This window comes from Poecilia latipinna, unplaced genomic scaffold (genome assembly GCF_001443285.1).
Source record: "Poecilia latipinna isolate Pla-1442-1.1 unplaced genomic scaffold, P_latipinna-1.0 Scaffold1903, whole genome shotgun sequence".
Classification (NCBI taxonomy): domain Eukaryota; kingdom Metazoa; phylum Chordata; class Actinopteri; order Cyprinodontiformes; family Poeciliidae; genus Poecilia; species Poecilia latipinna.
The window spans coordinates 77611-97168 of NW_015114519.1; the positions used below are offsets into that span (position 1 = coordinate 77611).

Sequence of the window (19558 nt, forward strand, 5' to 3'; positions counted from 1 at the left end):
GGAGTTTGACACCCCTGTCATTGTGAATGACAACCTGAGACCAACAGGTTAATAGACTGAAGCACTGATGAAGCAGCAGGAACATCTGTCTCACATAAAGAAGACAAACTTTGAGTTTCTATCAGATCTTGTGAAACAGGCTGTGGCCGAACTGGGTTGATCTTTTGCTTACTACAATCCCCATACTCATGAGCCCTTGAGCAAACGTTTGGGTCATGTGATACCCTCTCTGTAACCATAAAACCTTTTCGGTTCAAGTTCAAACCAACTTCAGTTTTAATTCTTCAGCCTCTTGAGGCAGCTGAAGTCCTGGTGAGTGTTGGATGTTTCCAGGTCAAAGTTCATCCCAGCTCCAGCTCAGACTGCTATTCATATGAGGTTCAGCTACACAGTGACCCAACGTGACCCCAGGCGGTTCCTCGTCAACATGTAGACGGTCTCCATCAGTCAGTTTAGCAGACACCGAGGCAGACACATGGAGAAAACAAATGTTCTCAAAAATGTTAAGAAGCTTGCAACTAAAAGTTTAAAGGTCTGCTGCAGAGTTATCAGCCAGCATGCACACACATGGACAGTAGTCATGACAACAGAGGGCTGGACTCTCAAGGCATCCGAGGTTTCACCGAGCAGATCTTTGTTCTTACCTTGGAGGGAACCTGGTGTTCCTCACTGACTACTTCAGAAACCCTAAGCTGTCTGACTTTCAAGGCAGGACCACCCAGCTCCCACTGACCTTCTGACCTCTTACCTGCAACTTTCGTCCCAGCAGCTCCTGCAGCTCCGCCTTGCAGCTCTGCAGCTGCAGCTGGAGAGCTGCTCGCTCCCGCTGGCTGCCTTCATGCAGCTGCTGCAGCTCCTCCAGCTCCTTCTTCAGACCTTCACACTGACACAGGGAACATCCACGCCTGGTGTTCATCAGACAGCAGTGGCAGGCTGGTATTAATGACACCATAACTTACAACTGAGTTTAACCACTGGATAAAAAGCAACCAGCCGATCCCGAAAATAGCAAACGTTTATAAGAATCTACTGAAAACCAGAGAGCAGGAAGCAACGGGAGCTAAACCCGATACCTCCAGCTGGACCTTGAGAGCCAACTCCTCTGCCATTCTCAGCTGGACCTTCAGGGTCCTGATTTCATCCTGGACTGCTGACGAGTCCAGACTCTGCAGTTCGGATCTGGACTGGGACAGAGTGATGTAGGAATCTGCCTTTAGCTGATCGTCATCCTCAGTTTGGCCCTCAGCTCTGACTTCCAGGTACGAGTCACCGCACCTGAGACAACCAGGGAAGAAGGATGAGAACATTCAGCTGATCCAGTCCTTCACCACCTACCAGAACCAGCAGCAACGTTTCAGTCTTAGTGCTGAACACTGGACCGGAACCACTCACATGTCTCGTTGCTGCTGCAGTTGTTCCAACTTGTTGATCAACTCTGTGCTGTTGCTGCTCAGAGTCTGACGCTCATTGGTCAGAGAAATTAACTCTTCCTGCAGCTGAGTCACATCACCTGAACACACCACCGCCCATCAATCAGCAGATTCCTGACTGGTCCAGACATGAGGCTGCGTTGCTAGTCTGTGTTGCTAGGTTACCTGACCGGGCCGTGCGGTGGCTCTTCATGCTCAGCTCGGCTCTCAGCGAGGTGACCTCCAGCTCGTACTCGTCTGCCGTGGCGTGCAGGCGCTGCAGCTCCACCCGCAGGCGGCAGAGCTCCTCCTGCAGGGAGGCGATGTCGTTCTCCCTCTCTGCCGCTGCCTCCTCGGCCGCCTGCTGCAGCACCAACACCTCCTCCTGAGCAGAGCGCAGCTCCTGCTGGACCTCCACCAGCTCGCTCTCCTTCTCCTCCTCCAGGCTGCTCATCTCCTCCTGCGCCGACCGAAGCTGAGCTGCAACAACCAAACAGAGAGAGACATGACTCAGCCAGTCAGAGCCAAAACCAGCCAGGCAGCGCCCACACGGTCAGAACCGGGTCAGAACCAAACCTGGTTGGTTAGGTTTCAGAACCGGGTTCTGACCCAACCAAACTGGTTGGTTTAAACTGGTTCTGAACTAGAACCAGTTCAGTTCTGGTTCAGAACCAGTCCAGATCCAGAAGTCCAGTAGAATCAGTGTGTGGCTTCCTCCACCTTGCAGCCTCTGGATCTGCCGGGTGAAGCTCTCCGCCTGATGGGCGCTCGCCAGCCGCTCCTCATCTAGCAGACCTTTGGAGGAAAAGCAGGTCAACTAGAGGTCAACAAGGTTTTAAAAAAGCGCACATTGAATATGGGTCGGTGGTGTTGCTATGACAACAGGTGACCAATCCTGCCTCACCTTGCATCTCCATGAAGCTCTCCTCATGTCGCTGAGAAACCTCTCGAGTCTCATCCAGCTCCAGGAGAAGTTGCAGCACCTGAGCTCTAAGCTCCTCCAGCTCCTCCTCCTCTCCCTGATCGTCATCTTCAGACTCCCTCTCCTTCACTTCCATCTCTTCCTCCTGCTGGCCCTTCTCTCCGTCTCCCTCAGGCTCCTCCTTCTCCTCCATGGACTCCCTCTCCTTGGCCGTCAGGGCCAGCCTGCTGGGTTTGTCCTCCCTCAGCTCACACAGCTCATCTGCAGACAGTCACACAAGGAGTTCCTGAACTGCTGCAGCAGCTTCCTGGCTCCAAACATCAGGAAACTGACAAACCAGCCTAAGGAGTCTGTCCTCTGGCTCCCTCTGCTGGTGAAAACTCAGTACCACAGAAATGAATAAATCAATCCATCCATCATGAAAACAATTTTAAATGTTTCAAAACTCAAGATTGGGAAAACGGCAGCATGAAGTCATGATTCCTGCATTTCCTGGAAGAAAGACTAAAACGTTAGAGCTGCAGGGTCCTTCATCATCACCTTCATCACCTTCATCATCACCTTCATCATCACCACCATTACCATGTTGGGGATGAAGACCGTACAGTAGCTCTGAGGACTACTGGATGTTTGATGATGGTTTGGGAGGACCAGACGGCCGAACAAACTCCTGGAGAATTCCCCTCCAGAACCGCCCAGAGAACCCGTCCAGACTCGCAGCCGCATGAACACTGACTGATGCTTTCCTAACAGAACTACCAGAACATCTTCATCACTGACCAGATGGGTCCAGCACCTCCTCAATGACGGGCGGCAGCCGGAAGCCGTCCATGATGCGACCGATGCAGGAGGAGCTGCTTCTGACGCTGCAGAGTGTTGGAGGGGAGGTCGGAGGTCAGGTCAAGCTCTGGACAGAGAGAGACGCAGTACCTCCTTCATCCTGCAGGGGCCTCAAGAAAACTGAGGAGGGAGGCAGAGACGGGTGATCAGAGACAGGAGGACGGCAGCAGTCCAATCTGCAGCAGAGCAGCAAGGAGATCATTAAATATTTGATCATTTTTATGCATATTTTATGGATTTTCTGACAATGTCTCAATCTGAACATCCAGAGCAAAAATACTAAAGCAGGTAAACATTTTCTGAGATCTGAACATTTTTCATAAAATCAGATCTGGAGACCAAGGGACGCAGATCCTGACCTCTGACCTCAGGGTGTTCTACACCAATCGTCTGGTCCAGAGGAGAAGACGACATCTTTACTGTCATCGTCTCTTTGACCAGAATCAGTTCCGGTGGGTCAACAGGTGGACCGGTTAACACCAGAAACAGAATTCATCCTTCATGTTTCACTGCAAAAGATGTTCATGCGGACCCACTGACCTCAGAACCGACCAGAACATCCAGAACCAGAACATCTCGTTTCTTTTGCTGTTTTTCTGTTTTCATTGTTTTTAGTTTCATGATCATAAATGTGGAACTGCTCCTTTAATGTGCTGCAGCAGCTGAACCTGCTGCATCAGGCGATGAAAACGTACCTGATGAAGAGCTGCTTCTTTCTGCTTCTCTCTGGATTACTGCAGTCCTCTTCCTCCTCCTCTTCCTCGATGTCCTATATTTCCCCCTCAGTGTCCGCTCCGCCTGCGATGCCGACTGACGTCACTCGATGCTTCCGACGCTCGCCGCTCATGACGGGAATACAGAGCGGAGCCGCAAGACGCAACATTTAACCGTTTCCTGCCAGGAACTCTTCTTACTCCTCACAGACTCCTCTTCCTCTTCTCCCTCCTTTTCCTCCAAGCTTCCCGATCAGCTGAGGTCTGATGAATCGCTGCAGGGGAGCCTTCCGTTCGCAGAGTCGAGAGAACGAGACCCGGTTCAGAGCTGCTCCGTGTCCATCTCTGCTGGAAACCGCAGTCGCCTCCATCCGTCTGGAACGGTTGCTAGGCAACAGAGACTTCCAAGCTGAGAAACAGAGAAATAGTCAGCCAGTCAGATAGTCAGTCTGGGTTATTCAGGTCCAACAAAACTCTCCAGAACCTCCTGTAATCCGGTCCGGTTCTTCTCTGCAGCCCTTTGCCTCTAATCCAGGAAGTCGAGCCTAAATTCCAGACTAAAATCAAGCGGGATTAGTGAGAAATTGCGACATGTTTGCTGCTTACAGGAAGATGCTGATCTAGAGGATCACATCATCTGCTTCCCATTGGGAACTTCCTGTATCCTGTTGGGAACTTCCTGCTTCCTTTTGAGAACTTCCTGCTTCCTTTGGGAACTTCCCAGTTCTTCTGACTTGTTTCTGTTTTCCATTCCCAGCCCAACGGATCGTGACAAATCCTTCGTCTCTCCTGGAGGTTTGATGGATCTGATTTAGTCTCTTGACTTGCAGCTTCTCCTGTTTTATTACATTTTAAACCTAAAATCATTCTTTTCACTGAGTTTTCAGGTTTTTTTCTTCAGTTTAAATCCTTGAAGCGCTTCATTTTCTATAGTTATCAGCGTGTGAATGTGAAGCACTTTGGGTCCTTTGAACCTGATAAGGTGCGACGCGAGTACCAGCCATCAGAAATGATGTGATCCGGTCCGGGAGTTTATTATTACCAGAGGTGAAGAGTAACGACTTACATTTACTTGAGTTAAATTTTTTGGGTCCTCCACTTATTACTAAAAATTAATACATCATAACACAAGGTCAACCTTCTTTGATTCTTTCTAATGTCTAAGCGAGAAACGCTGCTGCAGTCACTCGCGTGGTCCTCTGTCACCCTGTGCTTCCTCAGGGGCAGAGCAGCTGAGTTGATGACTGCTGTCTGCTTTTAGTATTTTGACGTAATCTGAAACATTTGAAAAAAAAGGCTTTAAATGAGAAGACATCAGGTTAAAAAACTCTGTCAAGTTCAATACATGAATACAAATTATAATTGATTCCAGGTAAAAAGTGGAGATGATGGTCTGCTGCTTGTTTAATGTTTGGTTGAATAAGTCGAATTGTTCAAGGAGTTATTTAATGAAACTTTGACCTCATCTATGATTGTAAAACTTTTATATTAATGGGAAGCTGCAGGTTTAAAAGCTGAAAAGTTTCTGGTTAAAATACATTCAGCATTTTTCCATTTCTATCATATTTTTCATAACTTCAAACAATCATGTTTATCTTGTGTTCCAGTCCAACTCTAGGTCCTGTTCAGAGACGTTTTTATGCAGTGGCTTAGTCAAAGTCCAGACTCAGACTGATTTTAGTAGGACCTTCAGAGAGCAGAGCGGAGGAAAAGTGAACCTCAGTTTCTCCACAGCCTCAGTTGGCTCTAAATGAAGCTGCAGCTCCTGACCAGCAGGTGGCAGCAGAGGAGCAAAAAGCTTTTCATCTGCTTATTCATTTAAATTCAACATAATTTATTCACAGATGTGGATTCTGATTAAATGTTTTTGATCTAAACAAGTGAGTTTAGTCCAAGTTATTATTTAGTAAATTGTAACTGAATGGTAGTAATGTCTGGCAGATTTCAGGCTGAGCAACACTCTGCAGAAGTTGAAGCTCATCTCAGTTTCTCCTCCTCTGACCATCTTCACGTCTGGAGACAATCAGAAAACATTTGGAGCCGTTCCGCCTCTCAGCAGGCAGCGGATCAACAACGCCTGACGTGAAGGAAGTGGTTTCATTTCTAAAGCACAGTGATGAAGGAGAACAAAGATGGCTGCTCTCTGCTGTACTTGATGGAAAGTCATGTGACCAGGTCCTCAGACTCCTGGATGAAGAGTGAGAAGCAGCAGCTTTATCTCTGCTCGTCAGATCCAAGCCTTCGTTCTCCTCCAACCTTCTGACTCCATCAGATGGAGATCTGGAGAACCTGCTCACAGCTCCAGGTACGAGAACATGAGCTGCTACCCGAGGAGTCCTGTCCGTTAGAAGATCCACTTCCTGTTTACTGAATCTGAATTTAAATTCACAAATTTCATACTTCTAAACCTCATTTGTGGACAATGGGAGCCGATCTTCCTCTCCTGGTTCCATCACTCTCCCTATGAGTCCACGTCAAAACCAGTGACTGGATCAATATTATTAGAACTGCAATCATCATCGTTTTATAGACTGTTTTGTTGTTTTATTTTTTTATAAAACCCCTTTTAATCGTTTGATAGCATCAATCTGTGGTCCAGTGGTTCAGAAGGACAGCAGCCATCTCCCTCCAGAAACCCAACTCTGGATTAATCCTCATCAAACCTTTGAGGTAGAATGGGTTCTCTTGATGGGTCCCTGCAGGCAGTAAACCCAGAGGAAACACCAACTGAACCTGCTGACCTTCCTCGTCCTGTTGCTGATGGTCAACCTGCTCAGTGACCCCTTCCATCGGCCCAGCAGAGAGGATGGATAAATATGGCCTCCATTAGGAAAGAAATGAAATGTGTGAGCAGCTCGTGTTGAACCTCATTAGTCCAGCTGCACTCTATAATCCGTTATTTAAATGAAGCGGCAGGTTTTTCCAGCAAAGCAGCAGTTTAACAAAAGTGTTGCAGCGTCTTTGGTAGGTTTAGTTAAACTGGGGAGTTTTTCTTCTCCAGACTCAGTTTGGTCATGAATTATTTATGAAACATGCGTCCAGCAGGATGAATGAGGATAAAAGAGCATTTCTGCAGCTTCCTCTCACAAATGCTAATAACACAGACTGATTAGCATGCGCAGCATCCTCCTCGCCTCTCAGCTCATTATGAGACTCAGAACAATCAGGTCTGGTCCTCCAGCCGCTGGAGCAGAGGTCACACCAGTTGATCTCACAGGGAGATGTTGCACCACCCCACCTGACCACATCTTTGTCCCAAAAACCTCTCCAGATCTCCAACAGCGAGGGAGACTCCATGTCTCCATGTCTGCCTCGCTGGTCCCGGCCCAGTTCAGCCAGTACACACACTGGACTCGGTCTTGTCCTAAAGATGCTCCGGTTTGTGGATGAAGGTTCCCTCCATATGAGAAACACTCCTGAAGAATATTGGAAGTTTTAAGGAACCAAGACGAACCTCAGGTCCGGAAGAGCCACATAGGCCCACAGAGACCTTTGGACCTGGACCAGACAACCAGAGGACCAGCAGGACCCTCACCCCACCAGACCCGTGTCTCAGAACCAACCCGTTTGGGGTTAAAAGGAATCAGCAGAGCCTACAAAGTTCTACTGGACCTTAGTCTGGTTCTGCTGAGCACTCCTGACTTCAGACAGACTGGACTTCAGGAACATCTCAGTGCCTGACCTTAGGTCGGAACCAGAGGTCCCCAACCCAGCCCTCCATGTTTCTGGTGTCTTCCTGCTGCTGCAGCCCCTGGAGGATAAAGGAGGTACTGCAGGTGTAACATCTAAAGCAGGACGGAGGGTTCACGGCTAACTGGGGCACCTCTGGTCTACACTACGGTGTCCCTCAGGACTCAAGCTTAGGTCCAATTGTCTTAATACTGCCGCTGGGTGACATCAGCTCTATGCTGATCACACTCTGCTCTTTACTCCCCAGATGACCTCTGACCCGCTGAAGGAGATTTTACATATCGAGTCAAATTTTCTTCGTTTTTAGGTTTCAGTCCCGGGTTGGAACTTGAACTCAGGACAAAGCAGCAGTGCTAACAACTGCGCCGCTGTGGATTCCCAATTAATTCACTCACCTGTGATGAGGTGATGGTTGTGGTGGTTCTGGTTCCAGCAGCAGAGGAGGAAGATCCAGCTGGATTGATGAAGAGGAGGCAGTCTTCATCGCTGCTGACTGCCAGCCAATCACAGCGCAGCAGAGAGAGAGGGAGTGAGGAAGAGGAGGAAGGCTTTGGATGCTGAATCTTTTTATAGAAGCAGAAAGTTATTCAGCGGAGTCGGGAGCAGCTACAGGTGGAGGACGGATGGAGTGGACAGGATGGACATGAGAGACAGGAAATAAAAACAGAAGAGGAGGAAGAGGCAGAGGGGAAGCTCTGAAACTGTGAGTTTGACTCGTCTTTCTCTACGTTTTGTTGGTTCTCCTTCTACTGAAATATTAAAATGACTTTCATTCAATCAAAGCCAGGACCGACTGGTCTGCAGCAGAACTTTATGAAGTTCTGACCTGGCCAACCATGTTAGAACCAGGAGGTCCAGACAGACAGAGGACTGTCTCTGCCTCCAGGATTATTGTTGTCTTTTATGGATTATGGAAAATGTTTTTATTTGTTCTTATTTATTATCTTTAAGTTTTTAGTTTTACTGGCAAACGGCAAGAAACGTAACTCTGATTCCTCGAATGTCTGATGCGGGTTCTGTTAGCTGATCCAAGCTGGGTCCCAAGCACAATAGAACCTTTAGAACATGCTGAAGGATCAAACTGCTGCAGGGGCCTAGTCAAAGTCCAGATATCAGCCTGGTTGAAATGATAGGACATTCAGAAACCTCTGGAGTCGACCCGCTTCCAAAGCAGTGAGTCGGGGGGGGGTTGGTCTCTGATTGGCCGGTTGGTCGGAGCTTTGGGTTCTGCTCTTTCCGTCTCTGCGGACTGATTTTTAATGTAAATTCATGTCATGCTGGAGGCTTTTATTGTGAAAGGATGACCTCCCTCAGCTCAGCTCCTCCTCATCAGATCACAGCAGATGTGACAGATGTGCTCCTAATTTATATTAATGAAAAGATTATGGATTATAAGCACACCTCAGTGTCATGTGACCTCATCATAACCTGATGACCTCATTGCTTCATTATGTCACTTCCTGTTGCTCCACATATGATCCAAATCTGCCATGATGGTCCTGCTGAAACCTGGAGAACACCTGCTGAGGCTCCGCCCCCGCTGTCTTCCACGCTCTGATTAGCATGATCGCTTCACATGGAGGGAACCGCCTTCACGCCTGTTGCTATGGTTACTGACTCAACATATCAGAGGAAACAAAAAGGAGGCGCTGCAGTGCCTCCTAGTTACCGAGTTTCATGAGACGACCCTCGGTGGACCAGCTGGTCCGGGTCAGAGGTTCTGACCCAGACGACACCACGAGGTAGTCCAGCTCAGGCAGTTCTTCCTTCAAACATGTCTCAAGGTATCCAGTCGCCTCATGCTGGTTCCCAAATGACTATCGTTCTCTGGACTTTGACTAGACCATTCTATTGTTAATCTGCTGCTGTGTTTGGATCACGGTTGTTGTTGACCCAGTTTGGACCGAGCCTCAGCTGATGGACACTCATTGACTTCTTCAGCTGCTCCCGGCATCCAGACTGGTTCAGGGTCATGACCTCTGACCTGCTAAACTTGTGTGGGTGAAGCTTTGAGGTTTCTGGTCATTCCTCTGAGCCATTACTTTAGCTGGGTATCAGTGAGGTGAGCTCCCTTCCTCTACCATTCTCTTGTTAACCCTCCAACCCCTCTGACTCAATGTTCTCCAGATGAAAGCTACAGGCCAACCCTAAGCCAGCTCTCCATCATGGAAAATGTGACACCTGGCAGCCCTGCAGGAGAGGCTCGCATGAGGGACTACAACTACCTGGCCCTGGTTTTTGGTGTCCTGTTGATCCTCATCATCATCCTGGGAAACGTCCTGGTGTGTCTGAGCGTGCTCACAGAGCGCTCTCTGAAGACCGCCACCAACTACTTCATCATCAGCCTGGCGGTGGCCGACCTGCTGCTGGCCGTGCTCGTGCTACCGCTCTACGTCTACTCTGAGGTCAGTCAGGTGTTCTGGAGGTGGAGAGGTGATGATGTTCATGAGGAACCGACCGTGACTGTGAACTGTGACTGTTCGTAGTTCCTGGGAGGAACCTGGACTCTGAGCACCTCCATCTGTGACGCTCTGATGACCATGGATGTAATGCTCTGCACTGCCTCCATCTTGAACTTGTGTGCCATCAGCGTAGACCGGTAAGTTTCTCCTGGAACCCTCCAACCCCATCGTCCTTCATGTTACGCAACATATTCTCTTATCTGAAGCAGGGTGACAGGGAAGACAGAAGGTCATGGGAGTGAAGGTTCAAGAAGAGTTTGTCTCTTCCGATAGAAAGGTTGTCAGGTAACACCTACTGTGTTTTGGACTGTGGACCTGCAGACTACAGAGGATGTCCAAGCTCACACCAATACCTCCTACAAATGACCAAATGAAAAGCTGTTCTCACATTTTCAGGACAAGTTTGAGCTCATTTGCTCTCCAGGTTAAACTCATTCAAGTCTGATCTCTGTCATTGGTTCTGGTTGAGGTGTTCATGGCCTAGTTCTCAAGGTGTGGTAGAAAGGAGAGAGTCTGTTTTTGGAACCTGAGGGCCTAAACCCTAGAGTAACCCTGCCTGCTGTCTTCTTGTCCAAGGTTAGTCTCTGCCCTAAGTGAAGGAGTTCAGGTGTTTTGCTGTCTTGGTTCTGAGTGGCAGAACAGAGCAGGAGATCAATAGATGGATTAGGGTTTCTTCCACAGTAATGAAGATGTTGTTCAAGGATGTAGTGGTGGAAACCTGAGCTGAAAGGTAACACTCTAGTATCTTGTCTATCTAGTTCCTACCCTGACTCATCCTTTTGAGTCATTTGGAAGAGGCCAGAACCCAGGCCTCATTGGGCGGACTAAAAATCCCTTCTGGACTTGGAACACTTTGGGAACCCGCAAGCAGAAGTTAGGGAGTCCAAAGCCGTCTTCTGGATTCCCCTGACCTCGTACAAGTAGAAGACAGACAGACGGACAGACAGACGGATGGACAGACAGACAGATGGACTCTGGATATGATTCTTGCATCAAACAGCACAACTTCCATCTCTTTGGTTATGATGCTGCTTCTAATTGCTGCCTTCTTTATAGACCTAATTAGCAGCTCCCTGGCACCAATCATCATTAACATTTTCAGACAGAAGCCTTCAGGTTTAATGGAAACATTTCCATTTAAATGATCATCACCCTCTACAGATCTTTACTGGAACTTCATTATCTAGAATGATTAAACTAAAAGCTCCAGCCATTAAACATGTTACTAGAGAGATCACATTGATGCTCACGGGACAAAAAAAAAGTACTTTTCTCATCCATTCTCCATGGTAATAAATGAAACTGCAGCTCGATATGGAGATAACGGATTCTTTTCTGGTCCTCCAGTTTGATGAGTGAAAATGGGTCCAATTAACAACTTTCAAAGTGTTAAAAATGTAATAAAACACCTCAGTGAATCAAACATGGCTGAGACCACACATATATATTTTTAGGACAGAGGGTGAGAAGCTATATTTGAAGCCTACCAGCTGAGCAGAGGCTGTCGCGTGGCACATGACTAGATGCTTCTGCAGCTCTGAAAGGCAGAGAGAGTATGGCAAGCCATTTTAACATAAATTCTGTTTCGTCTGACTGTCCGAAATTACATTCTAGATATCTAAAAATGCATTTTGACTAGACAAAACTACATTTTGACTATCCGGAATGGTAATTTAAGATATTTGTATTTACATTTTGACTAGTAAGAATAATAATTCAAGATTTCTTAAATTATATTTTGACTAGTCAAAATTCCTTTCAAGATATCTCAAATGACGTCACTGAATCTGTCATTTGACGGGACACATTCATAATTACAATTTAAGATATCTTCCACACAATTATGAATAGTCAAAATTACAATTTTAGATATCTGAATTAAGAATGACGTGGAAGCCCCTTTGTGGTGTCCAAACAGTTGACTGCAGAATTTCATGTTTCCTGCACAAAATTGTCAGTAAATGCCACAAATTAGAAAGAGCTCGACAATGTTGGAAATGCGGAGATAGCAAAACTTCATAAACTATAAGACTGCTTCTGATGTCTGCGAAGAATTTCCTGTTTATTCATTCCCAAAGAACCGAATGCTCTTAAAAACAGCTTTGAAACGCTAAAATTGCTTTTGTCAAACCATTTTCAACATGAAAGTGATACATCTTTTTCGTTTTCTCTATTTTTCATTGTTTTATTAAACTTTCAAATTGCTAAGCAAGTCAGGGACGTTTTGAGTAGACAGAATACTAATTCAAAATATCAGTAATGTCATTCTGACTAGTCGAAATGTCAATTCAAGATATCTTAAATTTAGCTTTGTCTAGTCATTATTTTCTTTTAAGATATCTATAACTTAATTTTCACTAGTCAAAACTATCTCCTATCCAAAAATACATTTAAGATATCTTGAATTATGGAGTCATTAGAGATATCTTTAATTAGAATTATGACTAGTCAAAAACCAAAATTGAGATATCTTGAATTTACTTAATGACAAGTCATAATTTAATTGTAGATATCTTAAATGTGTATTTCAGATAGTCAGTAATTCATTTTAGATATCTTGAATTGAAGCCTCCATACAAATCAATGGTAAATCTGACGTCATTTTGACTAGTCAGAATGTAATTAAACATATCTCAAATAGTTATTTTGTCTAGTCGAAATATAATTAGAGATATCTAAAATTGCTAAAACGTTTAGTCACAAAACAATTTGAGATATCTGGAATGTAACAGCGGTAAAACCGAATTTATGTTAAAACGGCTTGCCATAGAGAGAGAACATATGAACCTATCCTGTCAGAGTTCAGAACATCTTATCAGTGTGATGAAAAGTTCAGCACATCCAGTAAAACTCCATGGTGTTTCCTTTCATGGGATCGTCTAAACTGTAGTCTGAGTTCAGTATGTCTGCTTATATTGCAGGTACATTGCCGTCGTAGTGCCCCTAAAATACAACAGAAACCAGTTCAGTGTTCGCCAACTGACTCTCATCACCGCAACTTGGGTCGTATCTCTAGGCGTGGCCAGTCCAGTCATCTTTGGTCTGAACCAGGTGCCGGGTCGGGATCCGACGGTCTGCAAGCTGGAGGATGATCATTTTGTGATGTACTCATCGGTCTGCTCCTTCTTCGTGCCTTGTCCAGTCATGCTCTTCCTCTATTACTGGATGTTCCGTGGCCTGCGACGCTGGAGCAGTCGGAGCCGGTCCCAGGCCCATCGGGTCGGCCGGAGAGGTCTCTCTTCTCATCTGGACTCGGCTCTGCGTAGAGCTAAAGACACAACTGGTAGCCAGGAGAAGGTTGTTTACACAGTGCCTCCTATAAGCCCCACCTCTCCATCCACATTCTCCATGGCAACGCCATGTGCGACGCTGCTGACGGAGGAAAACCAGCAAGGGGCAGCGATGGCAGCTGATAGCGACCTGATGACCACTCAGATGGACAGTGTGTCGGACGGCGAGCCCACCGGGAGGAGGGAGGGGAACAGTCGCAGGCAGAACGCCACTAAGAGACGACGAAGGACCAGCAAGACCAGCTGGGTCAGTGGGAGGGAGCACAAGGCCATGAAGGTTCTGCCGGTCGTTGTTGGTGAGTACCAGAACCAGAACCAGAACCAGAACAGCTTCAAACTGAATTATAAAATCCTAGATCACATTTCCTGACAGAATGAACCAAATATGTTTGAATTTTTTTTTGGTTTTCATGAATTTAAGTAGATTATTTAAAACCCCCCTAAAGAATCCACCCTTAAATACATCTTTATCATCCTGTTTAGAACAGCTTTGTTCTCATCACTCTATGACCAGGCTGTTCTGGTTCATGTGTTATAATGAGTTCATCTCTACCACTAAACATATCTTCTGGAAGAAGTGAGGAGAAGGTCTCTGACCTTGGAGCCTAAAGGCCTGAAGACGACCAGGCAGCGGCTGCAGGACCACAGGAGGGCAGGAGGTTTGCCCTCATTGTGATGCTTGATATCTTCTCCAGAGTGACAACAATCACATGTGAAGCAGCAGCAGAGCTCCAGCTAACGAGCCGGGGTTGCCTCATTCATCTGAAAAGATTCTGAGTTCAGTTTCGGGACGATCAGCAGCAGGGTCAGGGTTAAGAGTTAATGCAGACATCTGAGAGCAGCTTCCACAGAGAGCCTCCTGAAACTCGGTCCACAACAGGACAAGGATCCCAACAGCACATCTACACGGTTATCATGGTGTTGGAGTTCATTCATTTCTGGCTCTGTGCTCCACCAGGTCCGTTAACCAGTTCAGGACCCGACCAGAACCCCTCAGAGTAAATTACCTTGAGAAATAATGAGATTTGGTTATATAAAAACAGGCTTCAATGCCAAAAAATGATCAAATGTTACAAGCTATAAATCTCATCCAAATGGATCACATACAGAGTTACATTCACCGTCCAGCTCTGGGCCACTGAGCTCATTATGGATGGAACCAGATGAGACAAATACTGGAGAGTTTAGCTTTTTATTCTTCTCTGCAGTCCCTGTTGGTTAAGTCAACCAACAGCATCAGCTTGTAATCTGAAACATGTTTAGATGCCTTTCAGACATCCAGCCAGGTTCAGGGAGCAGACTGGAGTCAGTGGACCAGGCCTGGGTGAAGCACAGAGATCTGACCTGTCAGAATAAGAGATTCAGAGCCAGATAAGTGTATGTAAATCCACTGATGAGACTTTCTTTCTCTCTGTGGTTGTTGGCCACAATGCCTCCCAGAATGGGACAGTACAATTTCTCCCGGAGAATGAGAACAGGACACAAACTGATCTTCAGATGAGCTGTAGCTTCTGTAAAAATAGAAACTGTGGGAGCTCCTTGGTGTGGAACCAGCTTCACACCAAGGAGCATAAAATTCACATCTTCCTCTAAAGCTGCATCAAGCGTCTGCAGTTTTGCTCCTCTGTGACTGATGCCAGACTGTCTTTGTGTTTCAGGCGTGTTCCTGGCCTGCTGGACGCCCTTCTTCACCGTCCATGTCACCAAGGTGTTATGCCGTTCCTGTGACATCGGCCCCACCCTTATTTCTGTGGTCACATGGTTGGGTTATGTCAACAGTGCTGTTAACCCAATAATCTACACAATCTTCAATGCAGAGTTCAGGAACGTCTTTCACAGGTTGCTCTGCTGCCGGACTTGACGCTTTAAGTGTCGACTATGAACTCAAATGTTCTCCAGAACATCCAGAAGTCGTCTGAATCCTCTGAAGTCAAACAGTCTCTCCTTTTAGAGTATTAGTGTGTTTCTTAGGGCGGCCCAGAGGATCAGATATTGGACAGACGTTCCCAGGTATCTGAGTGGTTCCATGTTTTAACGCTGTTCCAGAACAGGGTGGACATCTTTGTTGCTACAGAGACAAACAGAAATATGAATGTTTGATGAAGGTTTTGTGACTTGCATCTGTTGAATCTGTGAAATGGGCATGATGGGATGTAACTGAAACTGATGTTCTTCTGGACAACTAAAACAATAAAGAAGTGAAGAACAAAACCAACTAAAGCTAAATGTCTTCTGGGTTTGGAGGCCAGCTGGATCCATCCTAAATGAAGAAGACCTGGCTTTGAGCTTCGTTGAAGTCCTCTTTGCCTGTTCTCATCTCGACCCAGGGCAGGTTAGGGTGGGACCAGAGTCAGACCCAACAGCAGGTGTGAACATCATGTTTTGCAGAGAGAAGTTCTGTTGCTGGTTCTGGATCAGCCTGTCTCCTCTGCTCTGGAGCACAAGGCTTTCCGTTGAGATGAATCATTCCCAGAATCCGTTCCAATCCCTCCATGTTCCACTGTGGAATAACACATCTTGGGGGCAGAACATCCCAAACCCACTTCTTTGTCCTGAGTCATGAGCCGCAAAGCGCCTGGAACGGATCTGAGGTCAGCAGAACCTGAGACTTCATCCTGAGAGGCGGATTAAAGGTCAGAGCAGCAGGACAAAGACTCAGCTGAGACAGCAAAATGTCATCTGGACAAATTAACCTTTAACTGTATGAGGAGGCAAACACAGAACCCAGAGGATCAAGAAGATGGGAGAGACACATGAGGTGGGGGAGATGTCTCCTCTGAAGACAGAGGAGACATAGTAAAAGCCCAACTCTGGCTAGAGTTATGCTATGGACCCCGGAAGATGAAGGGTCCTCACCTGAGAGAGTTTCCAGTCTGAGTCCATCAGCTTCACTGAAAATGACCCAGTTGCAGCAGAACCTGTTGACAGAACCACAACCAGAACCTCTTTCTGCTTCAGAGTCAAAAGGTTTCAATCAGCATCTGGGATCCGAGTCGCTAAAATTAGGTGGAGCTTCCATCATGCTTTGGGGCTGTGTGGCCAATGCCAGAGCTGGAATCTTGTTAAAGTTGAGGGTTGCATGAATTCCACTCAATACCAGCAGATTACTGAGAATAATGTTCAAGCATCAGTTACAAAGTTATGCTGGGGATGAATATTTTAACCAGACAATGATCCAAATCCACTCAGGCATTCAAGCAGAGGAACAAAAACTGTTGTGCAGAGGCCGTCCCAGACCTGAATGTCATCAGCGTCTGTGGGATGGTGTGAAGTGGGCTGTTCATGCTGGGCGACCATCAAACCCAACCGAACTGAAACTGTTTAGTAAGGAGGATTGGTCCAAAGTACCTTCACCCAGGATCCAGATACTCATCAGAAGTACAGGAAGAATCTAGAGGCCGTTATTTTTGCAAAGGAGGATCTTATAAATATTAATGTCATTTTTCTGTTGAGGTGCCCACATTTTTGCACTCATATCTTTTCTTCATGCATGTTGCACATTATCTATTGAATCCAATAAACATCATTGTCTTGCTGAAATATAACTGAAATAGCTGATCCAAACATATTTGAAAATGAAAATATTTAAGACTTTACAGTATTACTTTTTCATAAGACTATAAAGTCAGGAGAACCCCCATCGGCCTGTTGGGCCGCAGTGGTCCAATCAGAGCAGGCCGCCTTCATGTGACCAGAACCATCCAACCAGGCGTAGCAGCAGAACTTTGTGGAGTTTTTCCTTCCACCAACATCCAATAATCAAACCCACATAGTTTTTGGGATTTCACTTCCAGAATGAGTTTAATTACGCAGTGAAAGAGTCGAGCTGAGCTGATAATCAGCTGACAGCGAGGCGCTGCAGCAGCAGGTGGAACTAACAGGCTCCTGCTGGCCTACTTATCCTGCTCACTAATGCTGCATAAGCTCTCTAATGCTGCCTCACACACTCTCTGACACACACACACACAGTCTCTCTCTCTGTCACACAGCTAGCTCCTTCCAGCTCTGGAGCCGAAGCATGAAGACATGAATCTGTGACAAATCAGGTCTGCAGCCAGCAAAGCTGAGACAGCAGCCGACCGCAGGCCAGTCGGACGGAGAGGTGAGTATTTTACTTTATGGCCATGTGAGGCTTTACTGGACCAGCACGAACCAGTAGAACCAGCAGGAAACAGTAGAACCAGTAGAACCAGCAGGAAACAGCAGGAACCAGTAGAACCAGCAGGAACCAGTAGAACCAGCAGGAACCAGTAGAACCAGCAGGAACCAGCAGGAACCAGTAGAACCAGCAGGAACCAGTAGGAACCAGTAGAACCAGCAGGAACCAGCAGGAACCAGTAGAACCAGCAGGAACCAGTAGAACCAGCTCATTCAGCACTGAACCTCCTGAGTTCATGCTCTACTGCACCCATTTGGAACCTATTTTTCTCTCCATTTGACTCTAAATCAGCTGTTTAGAGGAAGTAAATTATTTATGCTAAATGTCAAAATGAGAAGTTTGTTTTATTTTCATCACTAAAAACCTCCAATATTGCATAATGACGAGGCTGTTATTATTTTACCGTTATTGAAGTTCATCTCTTGCTTATCAAGAACCAAAGATGAAAATTTGTCTCCATCTTTTATTGTTACATTAATTTAGTGAACAGCTTCATATTTAATAGTTAAAAATAAAGCTGCTGAGGATTTCGTTCTAATTTCTAAGATCCATCTGTAATTTGGTCAGAGTGTCTAGAATCTGAAATTATAAATCTATGATTTCCGCTCCTGCTGGGCTTTAAGTAGGCCAGTGATGTGACACAGAGGCCTACATCCAGGCTGGACTGAAGCCGATTTCCTGGGCGACAACAGAGACGGTCAAAGGGTGGCATCACCATGACGACCGTGACAAAACTGCCTGCATCTGCTTCCTGTCCTACCATCACAAACATGAGCTCCCTAGGACAGGAACTGATGTCATCAGATCAGTAACTGACCCTCCAGGTGGGTCAGCAGGTCCCCTCAGGTCCTCTGGTAGGTTTGGTGGAGGACATGTGATGCTGTGGGCCTTGTTTCTCTGAGAGCATGGTAGCATCGATTGCTTGAAGCACATTTAAAATATAAATCTGGTTCTTCAGCCAGAAAACAAGAAGGTGGACGTAGGTCAAAGGTCATGAACAGAGAAGTGGTTCAGCAGACGCTAAGGGGACCTGAACCGGAGTCCGTCCGTTCAGCTGCAACAAGACATCCGTTTAATTTCAGGCTGTTGAATAGTTCTGGGGCCTCGTGCATAAAACACTGCGCAGTTCTCACACTAAAACTTGGCGTACGGAAAGATTTAGAAAAGTGCGGCGCACAAAAAAAATTCGGATGCATAAAGCCGTGCGCACGTACGTGGCCGCGCACCTTTCCTTTATGCATCTCAATTTGCGATAAATTGAGCAGCTGCTGGTCTGCCTGTCACCTCAATAAATACATCTTAATGTAAATTAGTAAAAATATCCGGAGGTCTGCCACCACGTGGGGCAGTAACCATGGCAACGTCCTTGTCTGTAGCAGTATGAGTATTTATAATAATATTTTATTTAAAAGGTGCTATCAGGGAACATAAGGTAACCTCATGAAAATAAAAAATACATTTTAAAGAAAGAAAAAAAATTCAAATACTAAAAATCAGAAAATGAAGAGATTGTGCAAATGCCTGTCTGAACAGCAGCAGAGGCTTCGGCCGGGATTTAAAGACAGAGTCAGAGGGTCTCTGAGTGGGTAAATAGGACGTTTATTCTAAATAGTAGAATCATGTGTATAAGTTGTACATTTACAGAATAAAGATGCTTTATGTCCATAAGGCTCATTCACAAAGCAGGCAGCTCGATGACTGCAGCTGGACCGGTACCGGTACCGGTATCGCACGGCTCCTTGTTTAAGTTCTGCTCAGAGCTCCAGGATGATCAGTCTGGATGAATCTAAACACTAATAAACCATCATCAACATTTCTCAGCAGATCAATATGATCAATGGCTCCCTCTGAATCCTTCGTTGGCGATGTTCTCCATCAGAACCAAAGAGCTCCACCTTTATGCAGCTACTTGTATACCTGTGATTTTACACACCTTGATCACCTTAAAAATAATCAAAACCTGTTTAGAGTTAATCTGCTGACCCAACCCGTTTTTCAGTGAGAATTAAATCACCCCACAGATGCATTTCATGCGCTTCGGCTCACAGTTACATCTTAATGAGTCAAAAACTG

At 46.2% G+C, this 19558-nt stretch overlaps 2 protein-coding genes across 5 annotated transcripts in view; one reads left to right on the top strand and one right to left on the bottom strand.

Moving 5' to 3' along the window:
* The window catches only part of LOC106935069 (coiled-coil domain-containing protein 136), a 12797-nt gene extending 8614 nt beyond the window's left edge, over positions 1-4183 (bottom strand). The window contains exons 1-8 of one of the 3 annotated variants that reach the window (XM_015015338.1): positions 3867-4182; positions 3112-3291; positions 2314-2592; positions 2130-2204; positions 1596-1889; positions 1393-1510; positions 1074-1275; positions 749-883 (exon numbers count right to left, since the gene is read on the bottom strand). In XM_015015338.1, the coding sequence (XP_014870824.1) occupies positions 749-883; positions 1074-1275; positions 1393-1510; positions 1596-1889; positions 2130-2204; positions 2314-2592; positions 3112-3163 (1155 nt within the window). In that variant the 5' untranslated portion in view covers positions 3164-3291; positions 3867-4182. Of the gene's footprint in view, positions 1-748; positions 884-1073; positions 1276-1392; positions 1511-1595; positions 1890-2129; positions 2205-2313; positions 2593-3111; positions 3348-3866 lie in introns of all 3 variants that reach the window. The other 2 variants (XM_015015336.1, XM_015015337.1) reach the window with 2 other exon arrangements.
* A 1762-nt stretch (positions 4184-5945) lies between these two features.
* On the top strand, positions 5946-15537 carry drd4-rs (dopamine receptor D4 related sequence). Of its 2 annotated transcripts, none has more exons than XM_015015339.1 (5): positions 5946-8277; positions 9702-9979; positions 10061-10173; positions 12958-13622; positions 14985-15537. In XM_015015339.1, the coding sequence occupies exons 2-5, from the start codon at positions 9740-9742 to the stop codon at positions 15185-15187; spliced, it is 1221 nt and encodes a 406-aa protein (XP_014870825.1). In that variant the 5' UTR covers positions 5946-8277; positions 9702-9739; the 3' UTR covers positions 15188-15537. The 2 variants fall into 2 exon arrangements, with proteins under 2 accessions (XP_014870825.1, XP_014870826.1); XM_015015340.1 differs by lacking the exon at positions 5946-8277 and adding an exon at positions 8599-9636.
* Positions 15538-19558: the final 4021 nt, after the last annotated feature.

Excerpts from the sequence above, each read along its gene's own strand:
- drd4-rs (XM_015015339.1), top strand. The coding sequence starts at position 9,740 with ATGGAAAATGTGACACCTGGCAGCCCTGCAGGAGAGGCTCGCATGAGG. Across the intron at positions 10,174-12,957 it reads TGTGCCATCAGCGTAGACCG|GTACATTGCCGTCGTAGTGC; the intron begins GTAAGTTTCTCC and ends CTTATATTGCAG. Across the intron at positions 13,623-14,984 it reads GGTTCTGCCGGTCGTTGTTG|GCGTGTTCCTGGCCTGCTGG; the intron begins GTGAGTACCAGA and ends TTTGTGTTTCAG.